The 25504-nt window shown below is 39.3% G+C and overlaps 1 protein-coding gene across 6 annotated transcripts in view; it reads left to right on the forward strand.

Annotated features, from left to right (window-relative positions):
• The window catches only part of LOC113584247 (3',5'-cyclic-AMP phosphodiesterase 4D-like), a 126352-nt gene that overhangs the window by 25355 nt on the left and 75493 nt on the right, over positions 1–25504 (forward strand). The window contains exon 1 of one of the 6 annotated variants that reach the window (XM_035535219.2): positions 4256–4482. The exons of the other annotated variants lie outside the window; for them this stretch is intronic. Within the exon in view, the coding sequence (XP_035391112.1) occupies positions 4391–4482 (92 nt within the window). The 5' untranslated portion in view covers positions 4256–4390. Of the gene's footprint in view, positions 1–4255; positions 4483–25504 lie in introns of those variants that run through there. 6 annotated transcript variants of the gene reach the window in all.

Consider the following 25504-nt stretch of genomic DNA (forward strand, 5'->3'; position numbering starts at 1 on the left):
CCACCACCAAGTTGCCACTGTTGGTCCCCTAAGCAAGACCCTTAACCCTCAATTACTTGAATTGTGCTCAGTTGTTTGCTTAAAAAATGCCAGCTAAATGACATCAATGTAAAGTGTCAATAGATACTATATCTGCATAAATACACCATACTTATAAAGGATCTGTGGTGCCGGGCAAGTCCAATGAAAATCAGGTGCTTTGATACATAATATGCAGCACATTGGGTTGTTAGCAGTGGTCAGCCATAACATTAAGACCACTTGCCTAATATTCTTTGACAGGGTGTGCTGCTGCTATTAGGGAATATCATTGCATTTAATGCAACTTTACAACAATGTTTAGGTATGCTGTATCTAAAGTTTCCCAGCAGAACACTGCACACGGGTTCTGCTGGCTTGCCTTCGTCCCATAGTGCATCCTGGCACCATCTCTTCCCCAGGTAACAACACGTGCCCCTGTCTGTCCACATGATGTAAAAGAAAACATAATTCATTAGAACAAACCTCCTTCTCCACTGCTCCATAGTCCAGTTCTGACGCTCACATGCCCAGGGTAGGCGCTGTAGGCAGAGTACAGGAGTCATCGTAGGCCTTCAGACTGCTGTTCTGACATATATGCAGCAATGTGATGAAATGACACCTTTCTGTCTTATCTAGCATTTCAGAATTTCTGTGCTACGGTAGGTCTTCTGTGGGGTCAGAGCAGATAGGCTCTCCGCATATGCTGGTAAATTTTGATCCTATTGCTGGTTCGCACACAGACCTTCCTTGGACCACTTTGATATGTGCTAACCACTGTACACAGGGAACACCTTACAAGACCGGCCCTTTTGGAGATGCTCTAACACAGGTATCTAACCATTACAGTTTGGCCCTTGTCAATGTTGATCAGATTGTTATACTTACCCATTTTTCATGTTTTCACAACATCAATTTTAAGAAGTGACTTTTCACTCACTGCCTCATATATCCCACCCCATGACTGTAACATTGAAGTGAGATAACCAACTTTAATCTACCAGACGTTTTAGTGTTATGTCTGTTCATGTGTGTTTTTCTGTGTTTGTGTGTGTATACATATAAGTGCACTAGAGAGGCAACTGAGGGTGTTCTGCACAGAAGAATTATGTATGGTATACACTGTAAATGCAGTTATTATATAAATTACCTTGTGAAGTGCATGTGTGATTAGTCAAAGCAGAGGGAAATGAGGAGTGTCCTTGTTTAGGAGGATTATGGGATGACAGGCGAGCACTCTGCGGATGTGTGTGTGGAGGTGTGTGGAGTTTGCTCAGATTTTCGCTGCCCTCTCCCTTGTCCTAGCTGAGTAAAGGTCCTTGAGCAGAAGGTCTTTGAGCAGAAGGTCTTTGAGCAGAAGGTCCTTGAGCAGAAGGTCTTTGAGCAGAAGGTCCTTGAGCAGAAGGTCTTTGAGCAGAAGGTCCTTGAGCAGAAGGTCTTTGAGCAGAAGGTCCTTGAGCAGAAGGTCTTTGAGCAGAAGGTCTTTGAGCAGAAGGTCCTTGAGCAGAAGGTCTTTGAGCAGAAGGTCCTTGAGCAGAAGGTCCTTGAGCAGAAGGTCTTTGAGCAGAAGGTCCTTGAGCAGAAGGTCTTTGAGCAGAAGGTCCTTGAGCAGAAGGTCTTTGAGCAGAAGGTCTTTGAGCAGAAGGTCTTTGAGCAGAAGGTCCTTGAGCAGAAGGTCCTTGAGCAGAAGGTCTTTGAGCAGAAGGTCCTTGAGCAGAAGGTCCTTGAGCAGAAGGTTCTTGAGCAGAAGGTCTTTGAGCAGAAGGTCTTTGAGCATGGAGAAGCAGCAACTGGTGATTTTCTCTCACCTTGCACAGCTTGATGTGTGATGATGTGGGGCTGAACCAGACGCTGATGGCGCGCGTAGTAGTGGATTCTGTTATGGCAATATAGAACTGGACCAGCAGTGCTTTAGGCAGCCCAGACTTCTTGAGCTGTCAGAGGAAATAAACACCTTGTTCATAACTGCAGTGCTGTGTCTGTCCCATTTCACATTTTGCTGAATAATGGGGAATGTTTATGAATTTTCTGTGGTACCAGGGGATCGGGCTTCCTTCTAAAATCAATGGTCCACATTTCCACAGTTTTTTTTGAGTGTTGACATACCGTTTCCTGTTTGAAAGGAAATTGTGTATCTAGTATCAGACAGGACGGGGGACAATTAACTCCCTTAGTTTATCTCTGAGAACATCAGGGATGATTGTGTTGAAGGCAGAGCCAAAATCTACAGACAGCACACGGATGTAGGCGTTGACGCCATCCAGGTGTTGTCTAAAAAAAGAAAATGCAGATAAATGCATAATGCTTTTTAGAAAGCAGCTGTGTCAGTTATGGTGACTTTTGTTTGACTGTGAAATAAATTCAGAAAAGATTCATAAGTTAGTAGCAGCCTAAAGCAAAATGCATAGAAATCTCCTCTTCTGTTTGTGACCTTGGGGCATTGTACAGTATAGTTTTTTCTCTGGTGAAACTCAAACGTTCTTGCATTATTGAACTTCACTGATTGTGATTCTCCAGGTATTTTAATTAATAAGCCAGTAGTTTGCCCTGTACAAACAGCGTGAGAATGTTAACATGTCTGGCCAAATCAATTGCTCTATATTTCTCAGGCATAATGTATCAAGTGAAGTCAAATGAATTTATACAGCACTTTTTACAACAAGAGTTGCCATGAAGCAGCTTTACAAATGTATGGGTCCAGGTCCCTAATGAGCAAGCCAGAGGTGACAGTGGCAGGGAAAAACTCCTTGGGCAGAACTGGAAAGAAGCCTTGGGAAGACCAAGACTCAGACGGAACCATCCTCCTCGGTCGGCCCATCTAATAAACAGTCCATGTTTTATTACATTATGTTTGGTCCAAGTAGTCACTTCAGTCTTGCTGTGGGAGTCTCCAGTGAGCCTGGGATGGGTAAGATGTTTCTGCATCCGCTGGAGTAGATGGGGTGTCTGGATGGATATGGCAGCATCTGTTCATCTGCCGGCAGCACTGGAACATTTTCTGGCATCATGTTAGACGTTTTATCACTGATGAGCAGGTCTAGTCCAGTGTTGGCATTCTCTCTGCAGCAACATGCAAATAAAACAGAAAATATGTTGTTAGATCTCTAAAGATGAGCAATGCACGAGCACAGTTCACATACAGTAGATGTGCCAGTGAAGAGAATGCAACTATGTCAGGTTGAGCTAACTCTAACTCTAACCCTAAAATGGAGGACCAGAAGGTGACCACAGTCCCGAGAGCACCCTGAGACACTGCATTCCACCAACATCATGCAATGACTGGACAACATCAAGACCTCACAATATCAGAAAACTCTACACTCGAGGACCCCAGGCCCTGCACCTTTATACACAGGGAGTTAACCAAAAGCTTGAGGAAATAAGTACGTCTTTAGCCTAGACTTAAAAATGGGGAGTGTGTCTGGGTCCGTAATTAAGGCTGTTCCATAACTATATGATCAAACGCTATTTGTTTTAATAACTGATGATAAATTGTGTATAAATGGTATAATGATAGGGCATTAGTACCCAAACCTTAATATAAGGCAGATTTCTGTCTAGTTTTACCCATTATCCTAATTAAAATTAATGACTGGTATATGCAGAACTTCCAGTGGTGTTCATAGCAGTGCATTTTACATGAATCCACAGCTGAATGGTGTATTTACGTTATTCACGAGCACCATCACATAGTCGTCCCATGTTAATTCACAGCACATATTTACCTACAGAAATATCAAGGGTTGCATATACATCCAAACTGAAGCTTTAGTGAAATGGCCATAGCTAACTACCACAACTGACGACACCTTGGAGCTTCTTAGAAAGATCTAATGGTGGGGAAATAAGATGAGGAATGAAGACTAGTATAACAGCGAATGGGGGCTTGCTGACTAAGAAAAAAGATATAGTAAGATATAGCGCACTATGGCATTCATTGGTGTCATGTCAGATATTTATTCCATTTTAGATCCTTAAGAATTGTAGGATATAGCTGCTCTAATACAGATTTGAGCTGGGGGACATTTCTCCTCAAAAAGTACAGACTGTTGTAGCGAATCCACATGTCACACCGTGCGATATGCAAAGGGTGTGAAACACCGCAAACGCTCCCGGTAATTAGTACTTTAAAGCCTCGCGCAGACCCGTGAACGCTGCTTCAGACGGATACCCCGCGTGACACCCCCCGTGCACTGACAGCACGCCCGCTCACACCGGAGATGCACGCGCTCCCAGGCGTCCGTGGAGGCAGCAGCAGCGCTCGCAGCCGCCTCACCGACTCCAGTGCACCCCTCAGCACAGCGCGCGCAGGCACGGCGGCGCAAGGGCGCGAGGCTATTCCGACAGCGAGCGGTACCCGAAACCAGAGGAGATGGACCGAACCTACGCGGTGGATACGGGTCACCGACCGGGGCTCAAAAAATCGCGGATGTCTTGGCCGTCCTCCTTTCAGGGATTTAGACGGTAAGATCGGCGTTATATTTAGATGAAGACAGATGGTGTGCAGGTCTTTGAGCCTGCTTGTTCGCGTGCACTTTGTGTGCTGTAAGGTTAATCCAGACGTGTACTGTCTCGAGCTGGTGCTACGTTTTAAGACTCGTGCTTTAAACAACGGTATTATGAACTTTGAAGTCTACCCATACAAGTAGTAGTAGCAGGCTGCTTTGACAATACTTCTCTATTTACGTCGTATGACTTAAAGCCTGGGAGATCTGACAGGATATGCGAGTGTAACGGGTGTTGTTCCTAGCCTTAACCTCACCACATTTGATCTGGACTATCAGTAACATTTATATTATTAGATGAGTGTCCCTTACCATCGAGACAACAGACATTTGCAAAGGTTCTGGATTTTACACGATGCCTAAATGATCGGCCTTGCCAAACTTAGAAAGTTCCGTTTATTTCTGAATGCTTCGAAGCACAATGTCCTTACATTTTCACAGGAGTTATACATTAATAAAGGTTTATTCTTTAAGGTGTTTAGCTTGATTAAAAACATGTTTAATTACCGGATGTCCGTCTATACTCTTGTGTCTTGTAACCGATACGGTTTTTCTAATATGAACGTTATATAAATTGGTGCATCCACAGTGTTCTCATGCAGTCTGTCTGCCGCAGTTACATGTAATTACAACACCACAGCACGAGCGGTCACAGTGATCTGCAAAGGCACCAGTTTTCACTCACCTGCTGCTTGGCAAATGACTCCCTCTGTGTCGTATCACAACACCAGTGTGTGATGTAACCTATAAAGAGAAGGAATAAAAGCATCTTTCTCCTAAGGTACAAGGGATTTCGATTTTTAACATACCATTCTGTTTTTTTTGTGGGTTTTTTTGTTGTTGTTGTTGTTTTTTTTACAATTGTTATGATGTAGTTTGTGTATTTATATGAAAAAAAGCGAAAAATGTAATTGGAAAACGTATTGAACAGCAGTGTAACTACAGTGACACTAATATGCAAGGTACCTGAGTAAGAAATGTTAGTCTGGAACCACCAACTTTTCTTTAAAAGCTTAATCACCATTAACAATCACCATTTTAATCACAAATCACAAAAGGGCGTATAAAGTCCCTGTTTGCTGATCATAACCAGGGTTGTTTTTCTACCGTGAGTTGTCCTTGGCAGGATAAAGCTTGTTACTTAGACCGGTAAAGAATGTGTTGTGGTGTCCCTGGTACACTACCTGCACTCATTTCTACGCTGTGATGTCAGACAACATATTTCTCCTTATCTTCATTTATGGCTCATACATACATCAATTCCAAATTACAATAAAGACTGTCATTCATTCCTGTGTTTATCACACAGCTTGTTCAGAAAGAGCCACAAAGACATCGATTAGAATGTATTTAAATTGTTCACCGCTAACATGCTGGCTAATGTTCACGCGTCTAGATTTTTTTCTGTATATTCTAGATATACTTCTATGTACAGTGCTTAAGGACTAAAGGTTGTTGATAGTGTTGCTCATCAGAGGCCTTACCACTGCGCAAAGAATGCTGAATAATGTCAGGAGATCAATGCTGCAGGCCAGTCACTGGGGTTGCTGGGCTACAGATCTTTCAGTTATCGATATGAAGTCATTTGATTTCACTGATATCTGTGTAAAATTGCTCTTTGGTCATTTCTGGCAGCTTGCTCTAGCAACAAAACGAGTTTTCAATAAAGCCATTGCATACTTATCGATAAAACTCCATTAATTTCTCTCACTGCACCGGTGAAGAATTGCTTTTTGCTTTCTGGAGCACTGTGAGTTTTCAGTTTACAACTGCACAACTTTCTGCTTCTACTAGAAGTCCCATCCATTTCTCCAGATCTCTAGATTGGTTGTTGCATAGATCTGTCTCTATAGCCCTCTGTGTATTTATCCATTCAATTAAATAAATATAACAGTCCCACAGTTTCCAGCACTTTTTAAATGGAAAGGCTTGTTCCATGGTACATGCCTGACCATACATTTGTAGTCTAGATTTTTCCTTTTCACAGGATTTTTCCTGTGAAATATGTAGGTTATGTTACAACATCAGTTTATATCTCTGAAGTCTGATGATATCAGAAATAGAGAATTCTGCATTATTACTGTATTATTAGTGCAGATGTCTGATCAGTATGCAGTAGCAGTCTAAAATGCAGTGAAGTCACTGCAGGGATGCCTGTGCAGCTTTTGTTGCAGGGAGTGATGTATACTCGATTCTGCCTCAGAGAGACACCCCATTAGAAAGCCTAGCAGCTAGAATAGAGGATGGCTTTATAGACTGTATTGTCCTCAGCCTGTCTGTGTACGTTCGAGTCAGTCACCTTGACAGAGTCTAAATGAAACTCAGAGAAAAAAGCAAGTCACTCCAAGTCTGTTTAATCTCAGGAAGCGTTGAGTGTGGCAAGCTCATACTAACAGCACCCAGAAGCTTTTGTTGAAGTGGGAGTAACTCGATGCTTCAGAGTATTCAGGCTTCTTCACTTTGAGTGCTACTCCCTTCTGAAGTGTTAGTTGTACTCACGGGCATGCTTGAATGAGGTCCTGTGAGGATGTCAGTGATCAGTAGAGCAGTGTTATTCTTCACTGAGCTTAAGTGGGACCCCCACTGTTCATGTGAACCCGTATCTTATTTAATTAGGTAATATTACACTGTGGCTGTCTTTGAGAAGGACCTCTCACAATGTTTACCTACTAAAGTATGAATGTGTGAATATACACATATCCACATAGAGGACAAAGAACTATTACTTGATATCATGAGGATGTTCATAAAACAAAAATCTTTATTACCTTGAACCTTGCAGCAAATGACCGCTGTATTTTTAAATGTCAGGAATCCTTCAGGATGGTAAATGATAAAGAGAATTTTTTTTTGCACACACAAAGGAACTTGTTTGGCCTAATTTAGAACCGACTCTGCTACCAAATCTTTCAGGGTCATTCAGGGTGGTTCTGAAGTAATTTGCAACAATATTTGATTAATATCTGTCTATTTGTTACTCTTCATTGCTCGTCCGTGTACATAAGGGAGCTATTAAGAACCCCATTGTTATTTCTCAAGTTCTCAACAAGCAATTTTTCACAGCAGTTTCTTGGGTAGGAAAAGAGTTGACAGTCAAAGCCATTAGAATATAAAAGGACCGACTTTAAAACCAATGCAATCTCTCAGCACAGAGTTGGTGATTGACCAGCTGACAGTGATTGATGTACTTGTGCACAGAAGTAATGTGAAACTGTGAACACGAGAGCTTGACGTGGGTGAGTGCAGCTGTTGGAGGTGGATTGGGTAAAGTGCTCAGGCAGTGCTGAAAGCAAACCTGAACAGAAGTGTAGTGACTGAGTGCTCCCTAATATCACACTGCTGTAGGTAACGTCATGTGAGGTGCTGTGTATTGTATATTGAGGCAAGACTGTAAGCTGGCAAAATGTCATAGAAATAAGGGTGTAATAGTCCAACTGCAAAAGTATCTAATCTCTGCCAATTGAGCAGTTAAAAAGAAAAGGACAGACACATAGTACAAACACAATGGTGGTGAAACAGACAAACAACCCCCCCCACCATAAAATAACTCAACTGAACCCATAACATCTGCAAAATATCTTATAGACTGAACCAATGTAATCTGATGGAAGATATTCGGTTATACATGCAGCTCAGTCTGTTGGACAGGTAAGGTTACCTTGGAGAAAATTCAAGTCAGAGTTTCTTAAATCCCTGCAGCTTCAGGATGGTCCTCTATCAAAGTCTAGACTGACATCCATCACTGTGAATCAATGTTTTATGATAGTATGCAAGATCTTTTAAAATATATATACTTATATTTTTGCGTTCATTATTGTACAACAGCCAAGTCAACGCTACTGACCAAACCAATTCATAAGACGTCTGAAATGTGCTGTGCTGTGGGTCCCCAGGAGTAAGACTGAGAATACTGCCTTATAGTTCCCCTTCATATACAACCGCGTATCCTTATAACCGTGTAATGTGAGAAGAATTGGTAGTTCTCCACTTATTTCTTGCATGTTTCCCATTAAAAACGGTCTTTGGTCTTGCAGCTCGGTATGTTTGGGAGTTTTTCTGACTGCACAGCTGCTGTCCGACTGAATAAATGTGTTTATGACACTCTACAGCTGTGAGGCTTTTTTGACAGGATAAATTCATCTATAAAATATACTATATGCAGTAACAGTTGCTTATCTGATCTTAATAATCTCCTTGCTCATTGATTCATATAAGACAGGTGGTGAGAAACGATGACATGCAAAGTGTGTTCTCGGAAATGTGAAATGACTGGGTTAGAATGACTTGCCCTTTTCCGTGACAGGTGTGTGTGTGTGTGTGTGTGTGTGTGTGTGTGAGAGAGAGAGAGAGAGAGAGAGAGAGAGAGAGAGAGAGCAAGCCCCTCTTTTGCAGCAGGTGCCACTGATAGTGCTGTGGTCTGTCCTTCCTTGCTGCAGTAACACAATCATCTCTGATACATCAAGTTTCAAAATGTGCAGATATTCTATCAAAAATCCCTTTTGGCAGTATGTCATTCCTTCCTCCAAAATCCTATAAAAGATACCCCCAAATTTGTATAGCTGTAAATATATCTGTAACGTCAGGTAGTGTCTTTCAGGGTTATCAGTTAGGATATATATATATATATATATATATATATATATATATATATATATATATACACACACACACACACACACACACACACACACACACACACACACACAAGGTTTCCAGAGAAACAGGACATTTTGGACAGAGGTCTATCATCGGCTGTGCACAAGGTGTTCTGTCCCTGTACTTAGCATTAGAAACTGCTCTATTTGCTATATGTTTTAAGAAAAACAGCCAGCAATGGACTGGATGAACGAATCTACACCTTTCATATTGATGGATTTTACTGTTATTTTGTAGTGTAACTTTTGATTAAGAGCCTGAAACATAATTTTTGGCCCTTTCTTGACATTTGTTTTTTCCCTTGTAAAACAACTTCTGTTCCGTTAGATGTGTCATTATACACGTGTAATTAACTGTGTTCAAGTTTAATTAGTCAAAATTTGCTCCAAGTTGGCAGTGTACAGATTTAAGAAAATTTATAGTTGTCAGTGCTCTGTTCACTTGTTCACTGAATATTTCCAGCATCTATGTTTCTGCTCCGAACTTCAGGACAGTTCTTGGAAAACTCAACATTGTTATGGCTGAGCGTATTAAAGTAATGGTTGAGCTGATTTGTGACCTGTAGCGCCACTTTGTCTCTATACTTGAGCTTCTGATTCCTGCCAGGGTCTTGGAGAAACATGTTTTAGATTGTTGTCAGTTTAGACTGAGTGCTCTGCCACTTCTTGTGGCGCAGAGCTCATCAAAGATTAAAGCAATGGTCTGTCTCCTCCCATCAAGTGGCCCATATGGAGCAGGAAGCTGTAGCTGTCAAGAACTCCATGATGACATCTGCATTTCAGTCATATTTCTCTGTGGAATGAAATGGAGTCTAACTGGCTGTGTGAACCATGTGCACCTGAAGACCTGAAGCGTTAAATCCCTCCTTAGTGTCATTATTTGATTTATTGCAAATCTTTCTGAAACACACTCTTACATGCTCAGCAACTTCTCTCGGCAGTACCGTGTACTTACTTCCTCCAGAAATGGCCCACACATATTGGCCATCTTTGCAGAAACATATATTACTTAAATCTTTGATCACGATCATGATCATTGTTTTTTCTCTCTGTTAATTAGGCAGGGACTGATCATAGACAGATAAGAGACCAGATGTAATACTTTTTTTGTACATGGTTAACAATTCATACATGAATACTTAATCAGTGATTTAGATATTCACTAAGTGAGTAGACTCATACTAATGAGAGGAACTGTGTAGGGTTAAAGGGCCAATAATTAGTACGTTTATCAGGAGTTTCGAATGCAAGCATTATCGATTGCCAACTGTTGTTCTAGGTTAGAAGCGACCGAGTAGTACATTTATCATTATTAAAGCTAGCAGCAAAGTTGTGCATAATTCTAAATGTTGGTCCTGTTCTTTAATTTGATCTTGTCCAACCCTCAACAAATCCTTGACCCTGAAAATCTTTGCCATAAAACATGCTTTAGTGTAAAATGTCTAATTTGGCCCATAATTGAAGCCAAGCTGTGTTTTCCTTCTGCTGTTATATGATGTACATCAGTGGTTTTCTAGTCCCTCAGCACACATTAAATCCAAACAGTAAAGACATTTCTCATGTTCATGTGCCTGCAGGATAAAAGCACTATTGTTGCTGTCTTGTTCATTCCGTCGTATGTTGTTTACCACTGTGTAGTTGCCTCGGGGAAAACCGGCTCATTTGTGTGAGTTGCTGTTGTGTAAGGTCAGCGTTATGTGGACACTGTCACATTGTAGGGTTCTATGGAACATGTTTCTGTTCACTTTCTTTTGTTTTGTTGAAAACTAGGTGCAGCTCAGAGGCCGTTCCCTAGTGGCTACGTAAGAATGACTTATATATCCTGTTTGGTTAATTTTGAGTATTCTGTGCCCAGTGCCTCTATCTTGTCTCATAAATCACACTGAAGCATTTAAGGTATACTTGTGTACATGGAAAATTCTAGGCGATAGGACCGTCACATACACAAAATACACACAGCAGAAAAGCAGGACCTATAAAAAGGCCTCGATTATGGTCACGTATTCCTCTCTCTCTTTTCCCTCGCGGTTCTAATGTAATCTCACATCATCATCTTCCTAATGGCCGAGCCATTTGTCACTGGAGGAGAAGTGATTGTGATTTCTCTTTGTGTCTCCCTTGTTTTACTCAAATTAGAACGATACTTGAAATGGAATTACAGTTACTCAAATTATTTCAGGAGTAAAGGTAATTGTAATAGTGATGAACTGTCTTCTGCGTACATAAGCACATGAAACATGGGGTAGTGCAAAGCAAATCTAAGCTTTGGGGTTTAAAAGTAGCTCATAATTCTGTGCTCTTTGCTGGAGAGAATGGACGAGAGGATTGAGCAGGTTAATAATGGGTCCATTTGTATTGGTGGAAATAGATTTGGGACAATTGACAATAATAATAAAGCCGCCCATCACGCAACGAAGGCACGTAGTTCATTAGCAGCTTTTATGAGGTTCTTCTCCAGACTGCAGTCCACTTCGCCGCTCTCCTGCACAAACCTGTGCATAACACCACGTTGCGACTAGAGCATCCTCTAACATAACGGTGGTGATGATGAACTTTCTGGCTTCCCTAACGGACGGTTACATTCCGTGAGTGTGGAGTGCGGAACGCTGAGGTGCTCGTGTCCGGAGCCTCGCCCTCAACAGGGACTCTCCTCTGTACTCATGTGTACTAGTTGGGCAGATAAATCTTGACTTCTAGTTACGGGGCCCATCATAAATATTGGGACAGTATAGCATTGCGTTTTTGTTCACCCCCGAAATGTCACCTTTCATTTGAAAAGATTTAGTATTTAAAGTTCCATTTTACTCCTTTTATTATTAATTACTATTTGTTCACCAGTAGGTATAGACATAGATGTAAATCTATGAAATTACAGCAGAGAAGACATATTAACATTGTGTACATTTTTCCAAATCACACCAATCACATCAAAGCACAAATCTGAAAAAAGGCCCAGGACTCCGTTTTCTATAAGTGGTTGCTGTGTTTGGGTTTAGTCAAAGAAGGGCTCATTTTAAGTGCACGTTTACCTAATTCTGCTAACAGACTCATGCTGTCTCTGGTCTGCTTTGCATCATTAGGATGGTTTTCTCTGAGAACACTGTCCTTCATTGTTCTCCGAATTCGGTTCCCAGCATATTTAGCATTTCTTGACCAGTTCAACGTTACGACTTCTGGTAATGCCAAATGCAAACCTTCTGAATGACGCATGTGCATGCATATTAAACTGTGAGCTCTATTGTGTATCATCTTTTATGGAATTTCTCCCTAGTATTTCCAAGGTCGGCAGTCTTTTTGTGTACTTTTACAGTTGGATTGACTGAGCATGGACCACTTCAACTGTGGTTATGATTGTTTTGAGCAAGTTGCTCTTTCCATAAAGATAGCAGTGTGTGAAAATAGTAAGGCTACGACAACTCACTTTGATAAAGAACGCTGTTGGGGTCAGGTTCACCACTAGCACACATCACTAGAACACAGTGATGCTATTTTTCAGGGCTCCAGGGAATTTCCCAACCTTTGGCCTAATTTCTGTCTGCATAGTTTTTCGCTGTGGTTTTTGCCGCACCACTCCATGTAACACTCTTATGTAACACTCCACTCTGTACTCACTCTGTGCTCCACTCTGTACTCCATTCTGTACTCACTCTGTGCTCCACTCTGTGCTCACTCTGTACTCACTCTGTGCTCCACTCTGTGCTGCACTCTGTACTCACACTGTGCTTGTTCAAACCAAAGACTGATGAACTAGCCAGTGTGTAAACTTATAATGTGGACATCCCTCAAAAAACAGCAATTACCTTTTTTATTGCTGAACCTTCCATGTTAAAAGGAACAGCAAATGTGTGCTTAACATGCACATTGATTTCTGTCTAATGCATTTACATGTCTAAAATATGCCTGAGAGGGTCATTTCAGTGGATTGCCACTCTGATAGTCAAGTAGCTCAAAAAAAGAGCTACATTCATTTACGGTGCATTGCATGAAAGGCTCTGTTTCCTTTTGGATTCCTTTGTTTAGCTGCAATCCTGCATGGTTAGCTGAAGTGCTAAATATATGGAGTGCTGCAGTAGAGCTAACCCGGGGATTAAAGACTTGTTCAGAGTTCCTGTGCGCATCCCAATGAGAAATTAGCCTCAGCCCACCTTGAGTGATTTCCGCTTGGTTTTGGAGCTACTATTAATCATGTTATGTGAGAAGTCCATTAAATGTGGCCTCTTCTCTGTGGTGGTGAAGCTCTCTGTTTGGGGTGCAGAAGTAGCCATTAGATTGCAGCTTGAGATCATTACTTTCGTGAGGTGTAGGTGTCTGTAGTAGTGGTGTACTGTACAGGCAGAGATGCCGATTTATGAGATTTATATGCATCTTTTTCTTTTCCAGACACTTGCCAATGGCAGTCCTGTAGAATTGGTGCAACACTGAAGTTTCATCTTGAATTTTTAAATAACTCATCGAAGTATGGTCTGATGTTGCTCAAACCTGAGCTGTGTTTATCTCATTTTGAAAATACAGCAGATGCAAAATGTTTGTCTTATCTGCGGTGTTTTTTTTGTTTGTTTGTTTTTTGTATGTGTGTGCAGCACAGTTTAAATTCTGGCTTTTAGTTCAAATACATCACCTTTATGATTGAGATTGATGACTGATTTACTGAGGCTGTGCATTTCAAACTGTGCACTACATACAGCATGCGTTTATTCACATGCTCACCATACATGTGTGCAGTGTCTTCCAAGAAGGGATCGTTTTCTGCATATGGAATAGAATATGGAATTTGCTCTAGAAGAACTTAAAAACACCTTCTGCTTGCACAAGTAAGAGTGAACACAAGTGAGTGTGAAAGTACGTGTAATATGCAAGTAAGAGGAAAAACAATAATACATTTTTTTCAGAATGAAAATATATCTTTATTGTACTTTTATAGCTTTGCAAAAATATGCATATATCGTTTGGAATCTGTTGAAACTGGTACAGTGAAAATCAGTCCAATGATACTGGGCCTGAGATGCATACTGATATCAAATGTTTTTTACACTTGTGCTTTTGCTGATAGCAATTGCTTATTAGATAAAGTTAAATACTAAAATTGTGCTTATAAAATATAATTGTTAGATTTGAAGACCACACTTGTTAGAATTATGTTATATATTGGAACTGTTACCAAACAAGTTTTATGTCTCACATTCTTTGTATAGTTAACTCACCTCAAATTGAACTACATATTATAGTATGGTGTCATCTGAGACACTCAGATAGGAAGCAAGTTACATATACAATTCAAAAGTATTCAACCATTCAGATTCTCTAGATTACAAATGACTGCTATTTTGTGCTGTGACTGACCCTCAAGATGGATAAAGTGACAAAAAATCGATAACCAAACACTGTTTGTATTAGTATTCCTAGAAGAAAGGAGTATTCTATGGACATTAGATATAAGGTTATGCACAAGATATGCAAAGGCTACAAAATAATATCCAAGTCTATAGATATCCCAGTGAGCACTGTTTGATCAATAGTTGGGAAATGTAATCTGTATCATGCCACCCAGGCGCTGATTAGACAAGGTCAGCCCTCCAAACTGTGTGCAAGAAGGAACCTTGTGAAGGTTAGAAGACCAGCCTTCACTTTAAAGAAGCTACAGAGTGTAGCGGCTGAGCCTGGAGTGAAGGTGCAGTGATATCAAGAACATAGCAGCGACTGGTGGGGGAGGGCGGCATATCTGAGGTTTGCCACAAAGCATCAGAGTGATCAAATTTGAGATCAGGGGGTTTTATGGTTAGATGTGAAAACAATGTATTTGCTGTAAACCTAAGACAACCCATTCCTCAACAAACACCTCTCATGTTATTTGGATGCTTCTCTTCACCGTGAACTGGCTATCATATTAAAATCAAAGGATGGCTGGATGATGCAAATAAACAGGTTGCTTTTAGTCTGAAGATTTCTTATGCAAATAAGTTTTCAGTTAAAAAACTTTTGATGGTCAGATGATACATTTTGACTCAGAAAATGTATTTTAAGAGCCTATTTGTTTGCATTAAAAATACTGGTTGGAATTACCTGTTTATAATTAAGGGTGGGGGTGGGGGGAGGTGGAGAAGCATCACTGCTTCTTATAAAAATAGCTAGTCTGTAATATTCCGTTTCTGGAGCAATAAAGCATAGCCACTATGCAAAATGTAACCAGGACCAAAATATAATCAGCACCCATGATTCACCTGGCAGACATAAATGTAAGCAACACCAATCAGTAATGCACTTACTTTTTTGTTCGTCAGATCTGAAGAAATGACTACATGTTAGTAGTATGATTCACTTTCCCAGAGACCCATGTTCCTTCTTGGTGACAGGCAGAATTACATTGTATGTTCTCCTTCATTGAACTGAGTCGGCTGGCGAGGCGCTCCAGATGCAGTAGACTCTTTGACTAGTTATTCCTGGCCCTAGCCACAGCCCTGGACTGCAAATGTCACCAAACATCAAGTGTTAATGAGCCACTCAGACTTGGTGTTCATGAAAATGTTGTACATATGAGAACCTTTTAAAAATGTGCGTGCAAATCATATAAGAGTGGTGGTAGAATGGTATAGCAGCAACTACGTTTGTCATTATCTCGTGCAGTCTGGTTTCCTGTACAGAGCCGTAATAGACTGCTGACATTACTACATGCCATAACAGTGTCTCGGTCATTATAGAATAAAATCAAGAGCTGGTAAGTCCAGCATTTCTCAGAAGAAACTGAGTAACCTTTTCAATTCACTCCAACATTAGATACGTCTTCTGAGGTCACAGCATTTGAAGTATCAAAGCTTTAATTTGACCAAGATCATCATGGCAGTGTGTGTTGACTTGTTTTGCAATCTTGCTGTGATGGTGCTGTGTTCTCCCTTTTATGGTAATCTGACAATCTATGACAACCTGATAATCTGTTTTTATATCCTGGATTATTTTCCTAAACTGTGCTGGTTTTCATTTTTTCTGCTCTACAAACACTCCCACTTCATAATTGAATATATTCATAATTGAAAGTATTCATCACTGAAATTCCTTAACAATTGAAAGTTATGCTTGCTATTGCTAAGCCCCCTACTGGAAAGCTCATCATTCTTGCTTCCTAACAATGTATCAAACCGTTTTATTCTGAATTGAAAGTGACCCGAAGATGCAAGTTATCTGTTTTCTATTGCTAAGGTCATTCTATCACTAAACCCTTTATGGGTAAACTGATTATAATACTTGCTTTATAAGAATGTACAAAACCATTTATTTTGACAGTCCTTAATGTTTTGTTGATTTAAATGGACTTTCCTGCCTAAGTATAGTGTGTGTGTGTGTGTGTGTGTGTGTGTGTGTGTGTGTGTGTGTGTGTGTGTCTGTGTATAAGTATAGTGTAGTGATTCTTCTTTGATCCTCATATTTACAGAAAATAGCAAGAGACTAGATGCATGCCACATCTAAAATGAACTTCAAATGTTTATATTGTGTATGATCTAATCTAACAACCCTAAACTGCCCAAGGAAAACCATAGCAGTCTACTGTCTAAATACTTACAGTCCCCTGTCATTTTGAGTATTTCTGTATGATTCTTCTTTATGGTTTCATTTCAGATCAAAACAATAAAGAACTGTCTACATACATAATGCAATGTTTAAATAGGATTCAGATTAATTCATATTGCTTTGTGCCAGTGTTTGTCAAGCATCAAGATAGAAAATAAAGTTTAGAAAATAGCTGAAGATTATTGACAGATAATTTCATTGTTGTCGATCCTCCATCCTCCCAAAATGGCGGGTGCCAGAATGCCAGCTAAGTAACATCAATATTAAATGCCGGCGCATCAGCATTCCTCTCTTGAACTTTTTAGGCATCACAGGGTCTTTATCTTGCACTGTCTGCTAGTCCTCTACAATTCCCAGAATGTCAGTGCAGTCCCGGGCACAAATGTAAGGCTCCTGAAACAAAGGTCAAGCTATGTATTCCACTTCAAATGAACGCTTAACATTCTAACTTTGGTTCGGCCCTCCCAGAACCTCTGCTGCACTGTTCAGTCCTCTGCTGAAAGCGTCTGGGTAAGGTCATCATATGTCCTGCTTTCAGGGCTCCCCTCAGTGAATATCACATTGCAGCATCTGCAAAGCGGTCGTGTGATGTGGTAAGTGGTTCCCCAGTACATAAGTGGTTGGTCTTAATACAACAACAGGATGGGACACACCTGGTAGAGCACCACGTTTCTGTGAACAAATGTCTTATTGCGAAATTAGCAATCAGTGAGCAACTGTTCCATGAGTAAATCTGATGAATCTTAAGTAAATCAGAGATGATTTAAGCAGCACATTTTGCTGTCAAGCAAGTAATAATGGGTATCACAGACCAACTAGAAACCGGTATATTCAATTCCCCAGTAAAACTGTAAAATTTTAAAATACAGTCTTTATTGACTTATCTAGTTACTTACTTTATAATCTCATAAATGTTGAAACATACCTGTTTTCTGAATTTGGTTAGAAACAAGCAGATCCACATGCTGACTGCCCGTTTTCGGTCTGGATATTACAGTTTTGAAATAATTGGTCAGTGGTTTGGGAGCGATTTGATATTGAATTACTTAATAAAACTTGCGGAAGGGGAAAAAATGCCAGTGCCTTTGTGATCATTTGAACAACCACAATGCACACAATGTGTCTTGCTCTCAAACTCTGTCATTTGCTAAGCACAACTCAGGCCCAGGCCAGCTTGGGTCCCAGTACATTGGACCTTGGCAAAATAAAATCATTACTGTAAACACCCAACAAAAAAGGACAGCCTGGAGGTTAAGAAAGATGGTCAGCTCCAGCGGAAGCAGGCGATGCAGTGTATGCTAATAACGGCGGTGAATATGTTCTCCAGCATGCAGTGCATTCTAATTCTACAGAACACCAGAAATGTCACAAAGACCTTCTCAGCGTAGCAGACAGACGAACAGACCCCTCTCACTGCCCCCTGGGCTGAATTACTCTGGCAGCTCTTTGCATTCAGTAAACCGTCTTATGGAAAAATCCAGTGCTTGTCTGGTGAAATGTGCCCACTGGAAAATCTTACACTTACAAATAGACACTTGATCTGTGTCATGAGGAGAACAGCAGACTTCCTGTTTTTGTGTCAGTATTGGTGATGCTAATAAAACTAATCAAAAAATGTTATATGTTCTCGTGTTTATGGAAGATTTTCAGAGCTATTTTGTCACTACTTGATGGGTTTGTGATTTTGTAGTCTGGTCAAAATGAGCAGTTGCACCACAGAATCGTTCAAACAATTAAGTGAATATTTTTATGCAATCAGAGCTCTGCTTTATTCTGCACAATGCTGTCGTTCCCTTGTATTATGAGTGCAATGCTTCACTGTAGCGTCCTAGAGAAATCTGCACCCCCCAGCAACATTCCTCCCTCAGCACAGATTGTGTGGGTAGGCTATATAATTTCTTCATCTCTGAGTAAGTGCCGTTGCCAGCATTCAGTGTTACCTCATAAGAAAATCACATCCAAATGCCTTGGCAGCCTCATCGCCATAGATCTGTCGTCTGTTCTTTATGGGAGCGCTTGCGTCAGTCATTCTATCGTTCAACAGCAACGCTTTCACTTGGTACTTCCAAAACGTTATGCTTTTTACTTTGATACCTATCTCCACGTTCTGCTTTACTCATGTACTGGCAGCCCCGTGTGAGCCATCCTGTGAATTCAAGAGTTTTTTTCTCCCCACAAATATTGCTGTATTTTTATGACTGATATTTTTGAAGTCAAATGGATTCTGTAAATCTTTTATAATCGTGGGAATACAGTAGCCTTCATTTTCGGCTTGTTCGGCACTCGATCTCTGGAGGCTTGATGTAAATGCCACTATTATCTTATTGTCAGTATCTCCTTTAGAATACAGATTCTCATTGCTAGTCCTCCACGTTGCGGTTTGATGTGCAGTTACGTGCCACTGCCTCACAGGACCTTTATTTGTGAATTGGTGTATTTCACTATGGTCTCCTCTGTAGCGGTTCCATAGTGTAGAGTTCAGCCAGAGTAAATTAGATTTCAGCGAGGGCATGTGGAGATCTACAGAAGCAAACACAGGACACATCCGCAATCTCGCACTAATGAAGGCTTTGTTTTGCCATGCTCAGCAGTACATACACAACTGTGCAATTGTGTGTAAGGTTTATATATTCCGATGATCTTCATGAAAAAAATCTATAGCTTTAACTGTATGTAGGTATATAATCTAATTTGTAGTTTTTATTTGATACAGATGCTTTACATATAGGACACAGTGCAGACTATATTTATATATCAAAAACGATCTAACCCTATCTAGTTGTAATATTTATATATAATATCAATCTATATGTTTAATATAGATTAAAAAACATTTTAGATAAAGTGGTTACAGTGTGAGAAAAAGTGGATGACTTAATCTGAGGATTTAAAAAAGTGGATTAAAAAGCTGTAGCATGTTGGTTCTTTACAGTCATTCAAAGTTTACAACCAATCTTTAATTAAATTAAATATGAAGCTAAATTAATTTAAATTAAATTAAATATGAAATCTGTTGCATAAAATTTCCAGTTGGGAGCACCTTGCAGGGAGTTTACAGTAACATCACAAATAACATTCCTCAGCAAACACAAGTAGCAACTCTACATCCACCATGTTTCACAGGTTAGGTGTTTGTTACAGGCCTGATATTGTCCCCGTTCCAGCCCTTGATACTTGCTTGATGTTAATTGCCGCTTAGCACAATCTCTCTTATCTTTAAAACCTAATTTCAAAGCTTTGCACTCTCTGTTCAGTATTTGTTAGACTTCTGTATTTGTTAGACTTCTGTTCTGTATTTTTTAGACTTCTGTTCTGTGTTTGTTAGATTTCTGTTCTGTATTTGTTAGACTTCTGTTCTGTGTTTGTTAGAGTTCTGTTCTGTGTTTGTTAGATTTCTGTATTTGTTAGACTTCTGTTCTGTATTTTTTAGACTTCTGTTCTGTGTTTGTTAGATTTCTGTTCTGTAATTGTTAGACCTCTGTTTTGTACTTGTTAGACTTCTGTTCTGTATTTGTTAGATTTCTGTATTTGTTAGACTTCTGTTCTGTGTTTGTTAGATTTCTGTTCAGTATTTGTTAGACTTCTGTTTATGCTTTGCAGTGTTCTCTTTATATTTGTGCTGTTTAAGCCTCTTGTTTCTGCACTCTGGAGTTTGTTGTCTTGCGGACGTTTCTTCGTAGCTCTGAGCATTTTTCTGCCCTTTGTTACAGTTTTTGTTTTTTAACTGCTATTGCATCCTTTTTTATTTTTCGAGAGAGTTCAGATTCTTGGTTTGGATGTGCCTTATTTCTTTGCTATAGCTCTATGATCATACAGATGGCTCTCTCACACCCCTCACTGTCTAAATACTTTGGTAGATTTAGTTTTTTAATTAGATTCTTTGTGTTAGTTAACCAAACCAAAAAAACAATAGAGACCACATTCTGAATTTTATTGGTGCTAATAAGTTATAAACTTTCTAAAACTGTAACTTGAACTCTAGTGCTAGGGTTTTACATAGAGATAGTAGCTAAACAGAATCACAGACAGAATAAAAATAATGACATTGTTTCAGTGATTATTACTAGAGCACATGCTCAATACACAACAAATAAAGTCTTCTTCAGGGCTAAAGACACTAAAACTGAAATGCTCTTTTAAGTCATACCTCCTTCCACTTTATTTATAAGACATATGTTTTTTTTTACTCAAAGGGTTTGTAGGTGGGTAGAGATGCATGTTGTTGGTGGTCTCAGTAACACATTGGCTCGCGCCTGTGGTGGAGTATTTAGATAGAATCTATTCTCACATGTGCTTCGTCCACACACCCGACACAGGATGGTGTGAACTGAGACATGTGTCTTTCCCATTTGGTCTGAGCACTCATGGAGTTTGCAGCAACACATGAATTCATTTATTGTAGTTGAGGATCCTGGCGTGATGTTCAGGCTGGATAGATGTTTCCTACAGCCATGGCCATTCCTTTTCTAATTAAGCAGCTGACCTTGGGTGTCATGTGCTAAATGTAAATAAATAAATAAATGAGTAACTACAAATCTTAGAAGTAGCTTCATTAACCTTTTATATAATGTGGTTAAAGAAGGATCTGAAATGGTCATTGGCCTTTTAGGTAGTATGACCTACAGTATCATGTTGATTAATAAGAGTTCTTTAATGTTTATAACCGTGTTTACAACTACCAAGAATCATTAAGTGAAAATTAAATAGTGCACAGGCAATTAGTTTTAGTTAAGGTGTGACATGAATTTAAAACAGGTGTTTGATTTCCAATCGGGACAACCTTGCTGGGAATTTGCAGTAAATCATTCAGCCTTGGAACTGTGAGCTGTTGTCTTATCCATAACTTTATAGCTTTTGCAGGCTCCAGAGCACTTTTCTAACAACCTTCAAACCTGTTTTAATGCTCATTTCTGTTCAGATATGTATGGTGGTTCATGCTGTTACTGGATTTAAACTCCAGCTGCAGTTGAGGCTCTGAGGGCTTTCACACAGATCCCAAATATTCAAACTCTGTCAATATTCATCTCTTACTGTTCGCTGAAACCTTTGGCAGAACCACTGCTCTGTTTATTCACAGTCAACGTCAAACGTATTTATACAGTTCTTTTTACAACACGTAAGAAATGTGGAATGCATGTTAATGATAGTTTACATCACAGACTCTACGGTACATTTTTTGAACTCAGATTACAGCTACGACTTTTCCCACACATGAGTTTTTGGAGTATGAGCATATAGTGAGAAGGGAAACAACACTCCTTCATAAGTGAGATGTCTCAGAGACAGTTTATATGTAGTCAGAGTTGTGTTGCGTTTCCACCTAAGTAGTGCATCCTGTTCACTGAGCCTGAGTTGGAAGCAAAGGCGAAGAGTAGCTGGATGGGTGGCGTGCTCCGTGGCAGACTGGGTGCTGCGTCCTGTTCTCACGGGGCGGCAGAGCCAGCACACAGCCTGCCGAGGGAGCGCGGCGTCTCCCGCTGCCGCTCTTCTCTCCTGTGCTTTATTCAGCGCTGAAGGTCAGCCACCACATCCTCAGGATTCATACGACACCGTGAAGCCATCTTCACTGAACAGAGGGAGAAAGAGAGAGAGGGAGAGAGAGAGAGATGGAGATATATATATATATATATATAGAGAGAGAGAGAGAGATGGAGATATATATATATATATATATAGAGAGAGAGAGAGAGATGGAGATATATATATATATATATATAGAGAGAGAGAGAGAGAGATGGAGATATATATATATATATATAGAGAGAGAGAGAGATGGAGATATATATATATATATATATAGAGAGAGAGAGAGAGATGGAGATATATATATATATATATAGAGAGAGAGAGAGAGAGATGGAGATATATATATATATATATAGAGAGAGAGAGAGAGAGATGGAGATATATATATATATATAGAGAGAGAGAGAGAGATGGAGATATATATATATATATATATAGAGAGAGAGAGAGAGATGGAGATATATATATATATATATATATATATATATATATATAGAGAGAGAGAGAGAGATGGAGATATATATATATATATATAGAGAGAGAGAGAGAGAGAGAGAGAGATGGATATATATATATATATATAGAGAGAGAGAGGGAGAGAGAGAGAGATGGATATATATATATATAGAGAGAGAGAGGGAGAGAGAGAGAGAGAAAGGGAGAGATGGATATATATATATAGCGAGAGAGAGAGGGAGAGAGAGAGATGGATATATATATATATATATATATATATATATATATATATATAGAGAGAGAGAGAGAGAGAGAGAGAGAGAGAGATGGATATATATATATATATATATATATATATATATATATATATATAGAGAGAGAGAGAGAGAGATGGATATATATATATATATACAGAGAGAGAGAGAGAGAGATATGGATATATATATATATATATATATATATAGAGAGAGAGAGAGAGAGAGAGAGAGAGAGAGAGAGAGAGAGATGGATATATATATATATACAGAGAGAGAGAGAGAGAGAGAGAGATATGGATATATATATATATATAGAGAGAGAGAGAGAGAGAGATGGATATATATATATATATATATATATAGAGAGAGAGAGAGAGAGAGATGGATATATATATATATACAGAGAGAGAGAGAGAGAGAGAGAGATATGGATATATATATATATAGAGAGAGAGAGAGAGAGAGAGATGGATATATATATATATATACAGAGAGAGAGAGAGAGAGAGATGGATATATATATATATATATACAGAGAGAGAGAGAGAGAGATATGGATATATATATATATATATATATATAGAGAGAGAGAGAGAGAGAGAGAGAGAGAGAGAGAGAGAGAGAGAGAGAGAATGTTAAACATGTGCTCATAAACACTGCTGACTATGGAGTGTCTGAACTGGACTCTACACAGATTGGAAACTGTGGTCTCCTCTTTGTACAACAACTCTGTCGATTAAAATGTGGAGTACCTGACAGGGTCCAACCACACAGTCCAACCTTCGTTTTCCTAAAATAAGATAAAAAAGACCAATAGGTACTTCTAACAAGATGAACAGATTCGAATAGTATCCATTTGATTTTAGTTCTTATTCTTAACTGCACATGCTTTCCTTTTGAATTTCATTTCTATTCAGGATCCATGTGACATGCCAGTGAATCTGACCATTACCGTGACATTGTATAAATCAAATCAGGGTGAGAGTTACTGTTAAGTCAAGATACTGTTTGCCTTGAAGAGTTTCTTTGCTTTCAGGATTATAGTTTTAATGGTGTTGGAAGTCTTAATCTGATATGTTTGAAACTCTATTTCAATGTGACTTTTCATCTTACTGTTGTAAGCCTTGAGTTTATTGAAAAGTAGGTTCTGTATAAAATGTAAAAATCTTCACACAGGTGCTGTTTTTACATGACAGAGCCCATCTTTGTCAACTTCACATGACATCTCTAAACTTTACTGGAATCTTTTAGACATCGTTGCTGAATGTTGACAAGCCTTGATATGTCTTATTTATTCTCATAAAGTTTATTTATTTTGCTTATTTGGTGATAGTTTTTTATTCAAATATTTATTAATATTTATTAAAATATTTGAATAGGCCCATAGCCTTTTGTCAGGAGCCAAAGGCTTTGAATAGTTCCCTTGTTACATTTTCAGGACATTTCAGCACCTTTTTGCGCACTAGCGTGCAAATCCTAAATCATTTGTTTCTATAGTCTTTAGAATGGGGTGATCATCTCTACTTAACTGTTATGTGAGAGCTTGTCTATAAAAACATGCTGTACGGTGAAGCTTAACTCTCTGTGATGAATATGAAAACTTGGAAATAATTACCTGGTGGTAAGTTGGGCGTCGTTCACGGCTGATGGCGTCTTGGCTGTTATTTATATTTTGTGGAGATGGTCGCTGCTAAGATGGATTTCATTTCTGATTTGCTTTTAGAGCAAGAAATATGACTCATTTCCTGTCTTCTGTCTTTGTGGTGCCTATTAAATGCCTGAAGGCTTTCATTGTCTTTATTTTACTTGTATATTAAACATGTATTTTTCTAATACACTGTATGTGTTTAAACTGAAACCTGTCAGACAGATGTCATGAATAGTCATTAAAGTCCATGTGTCTGTTTATTAAGGGTTGTTTAGTTGCTCCAGCGCACTCCATGTTTCATGAGTCTAAATTTGAGAAATGTGTATCCACAATCTAAACCGTGTTTTGCTCTGAAGATGAGGTTGCTTTTTGGAAGCTGTCTTAGCTTAGGCAGAGCTGTATCCCTTCAGAGCTTAGAAGAGAGGCTGCCCTCCACTCTGACAACACAACACAACACAACACAACATCTAATTGGACTTAGGCTGTTCTACTCAACATTTACTGTAAATTCCCTTAAATTACTTTTACTTGTTAAACAAATAACTTCAAACAGAAATTTGTTTAGAAGTCTTTGTCAAAGCACAGTCTAAATGTGTACTCTGTGTAGATCCAAACCACAAAAGCTAGCAGAATTATGCTTAATAATTATGAATAATCACTGAAGGCTTTTATATCTTCTGAGATTCAATCAGGCTCCTTTCAAATAACCGACCCAATGCTTTCAGAGGTATTGCAGTAGAATCTGGGATGTGAGTCACACACATCAATAGTGCTTTATAGATACGGAGGACTGGTCACAGGCTGTAGCAGGTTAATACCATGCCCATATACAGCTACGGAAAATGATTTCTTTGGATTCAGGATTTAGCTGGACAAAGG

Source organism: Electrophorus electricus, chromosome 19, assembly GCF_041902795.1.
Source record: "Electrophorus electricus isolate QZ-2024a chromosome 19, ASM4190279v1, whole genome shotgun sequence".
NCBI classification, from domain to species: domain Eukaryota; kingdom Metazoa; phylum Chordata; class Actinopteri; order Gymnotiformes; family Gymnotidae; genus Electrophorus; species Electrophorus electricus.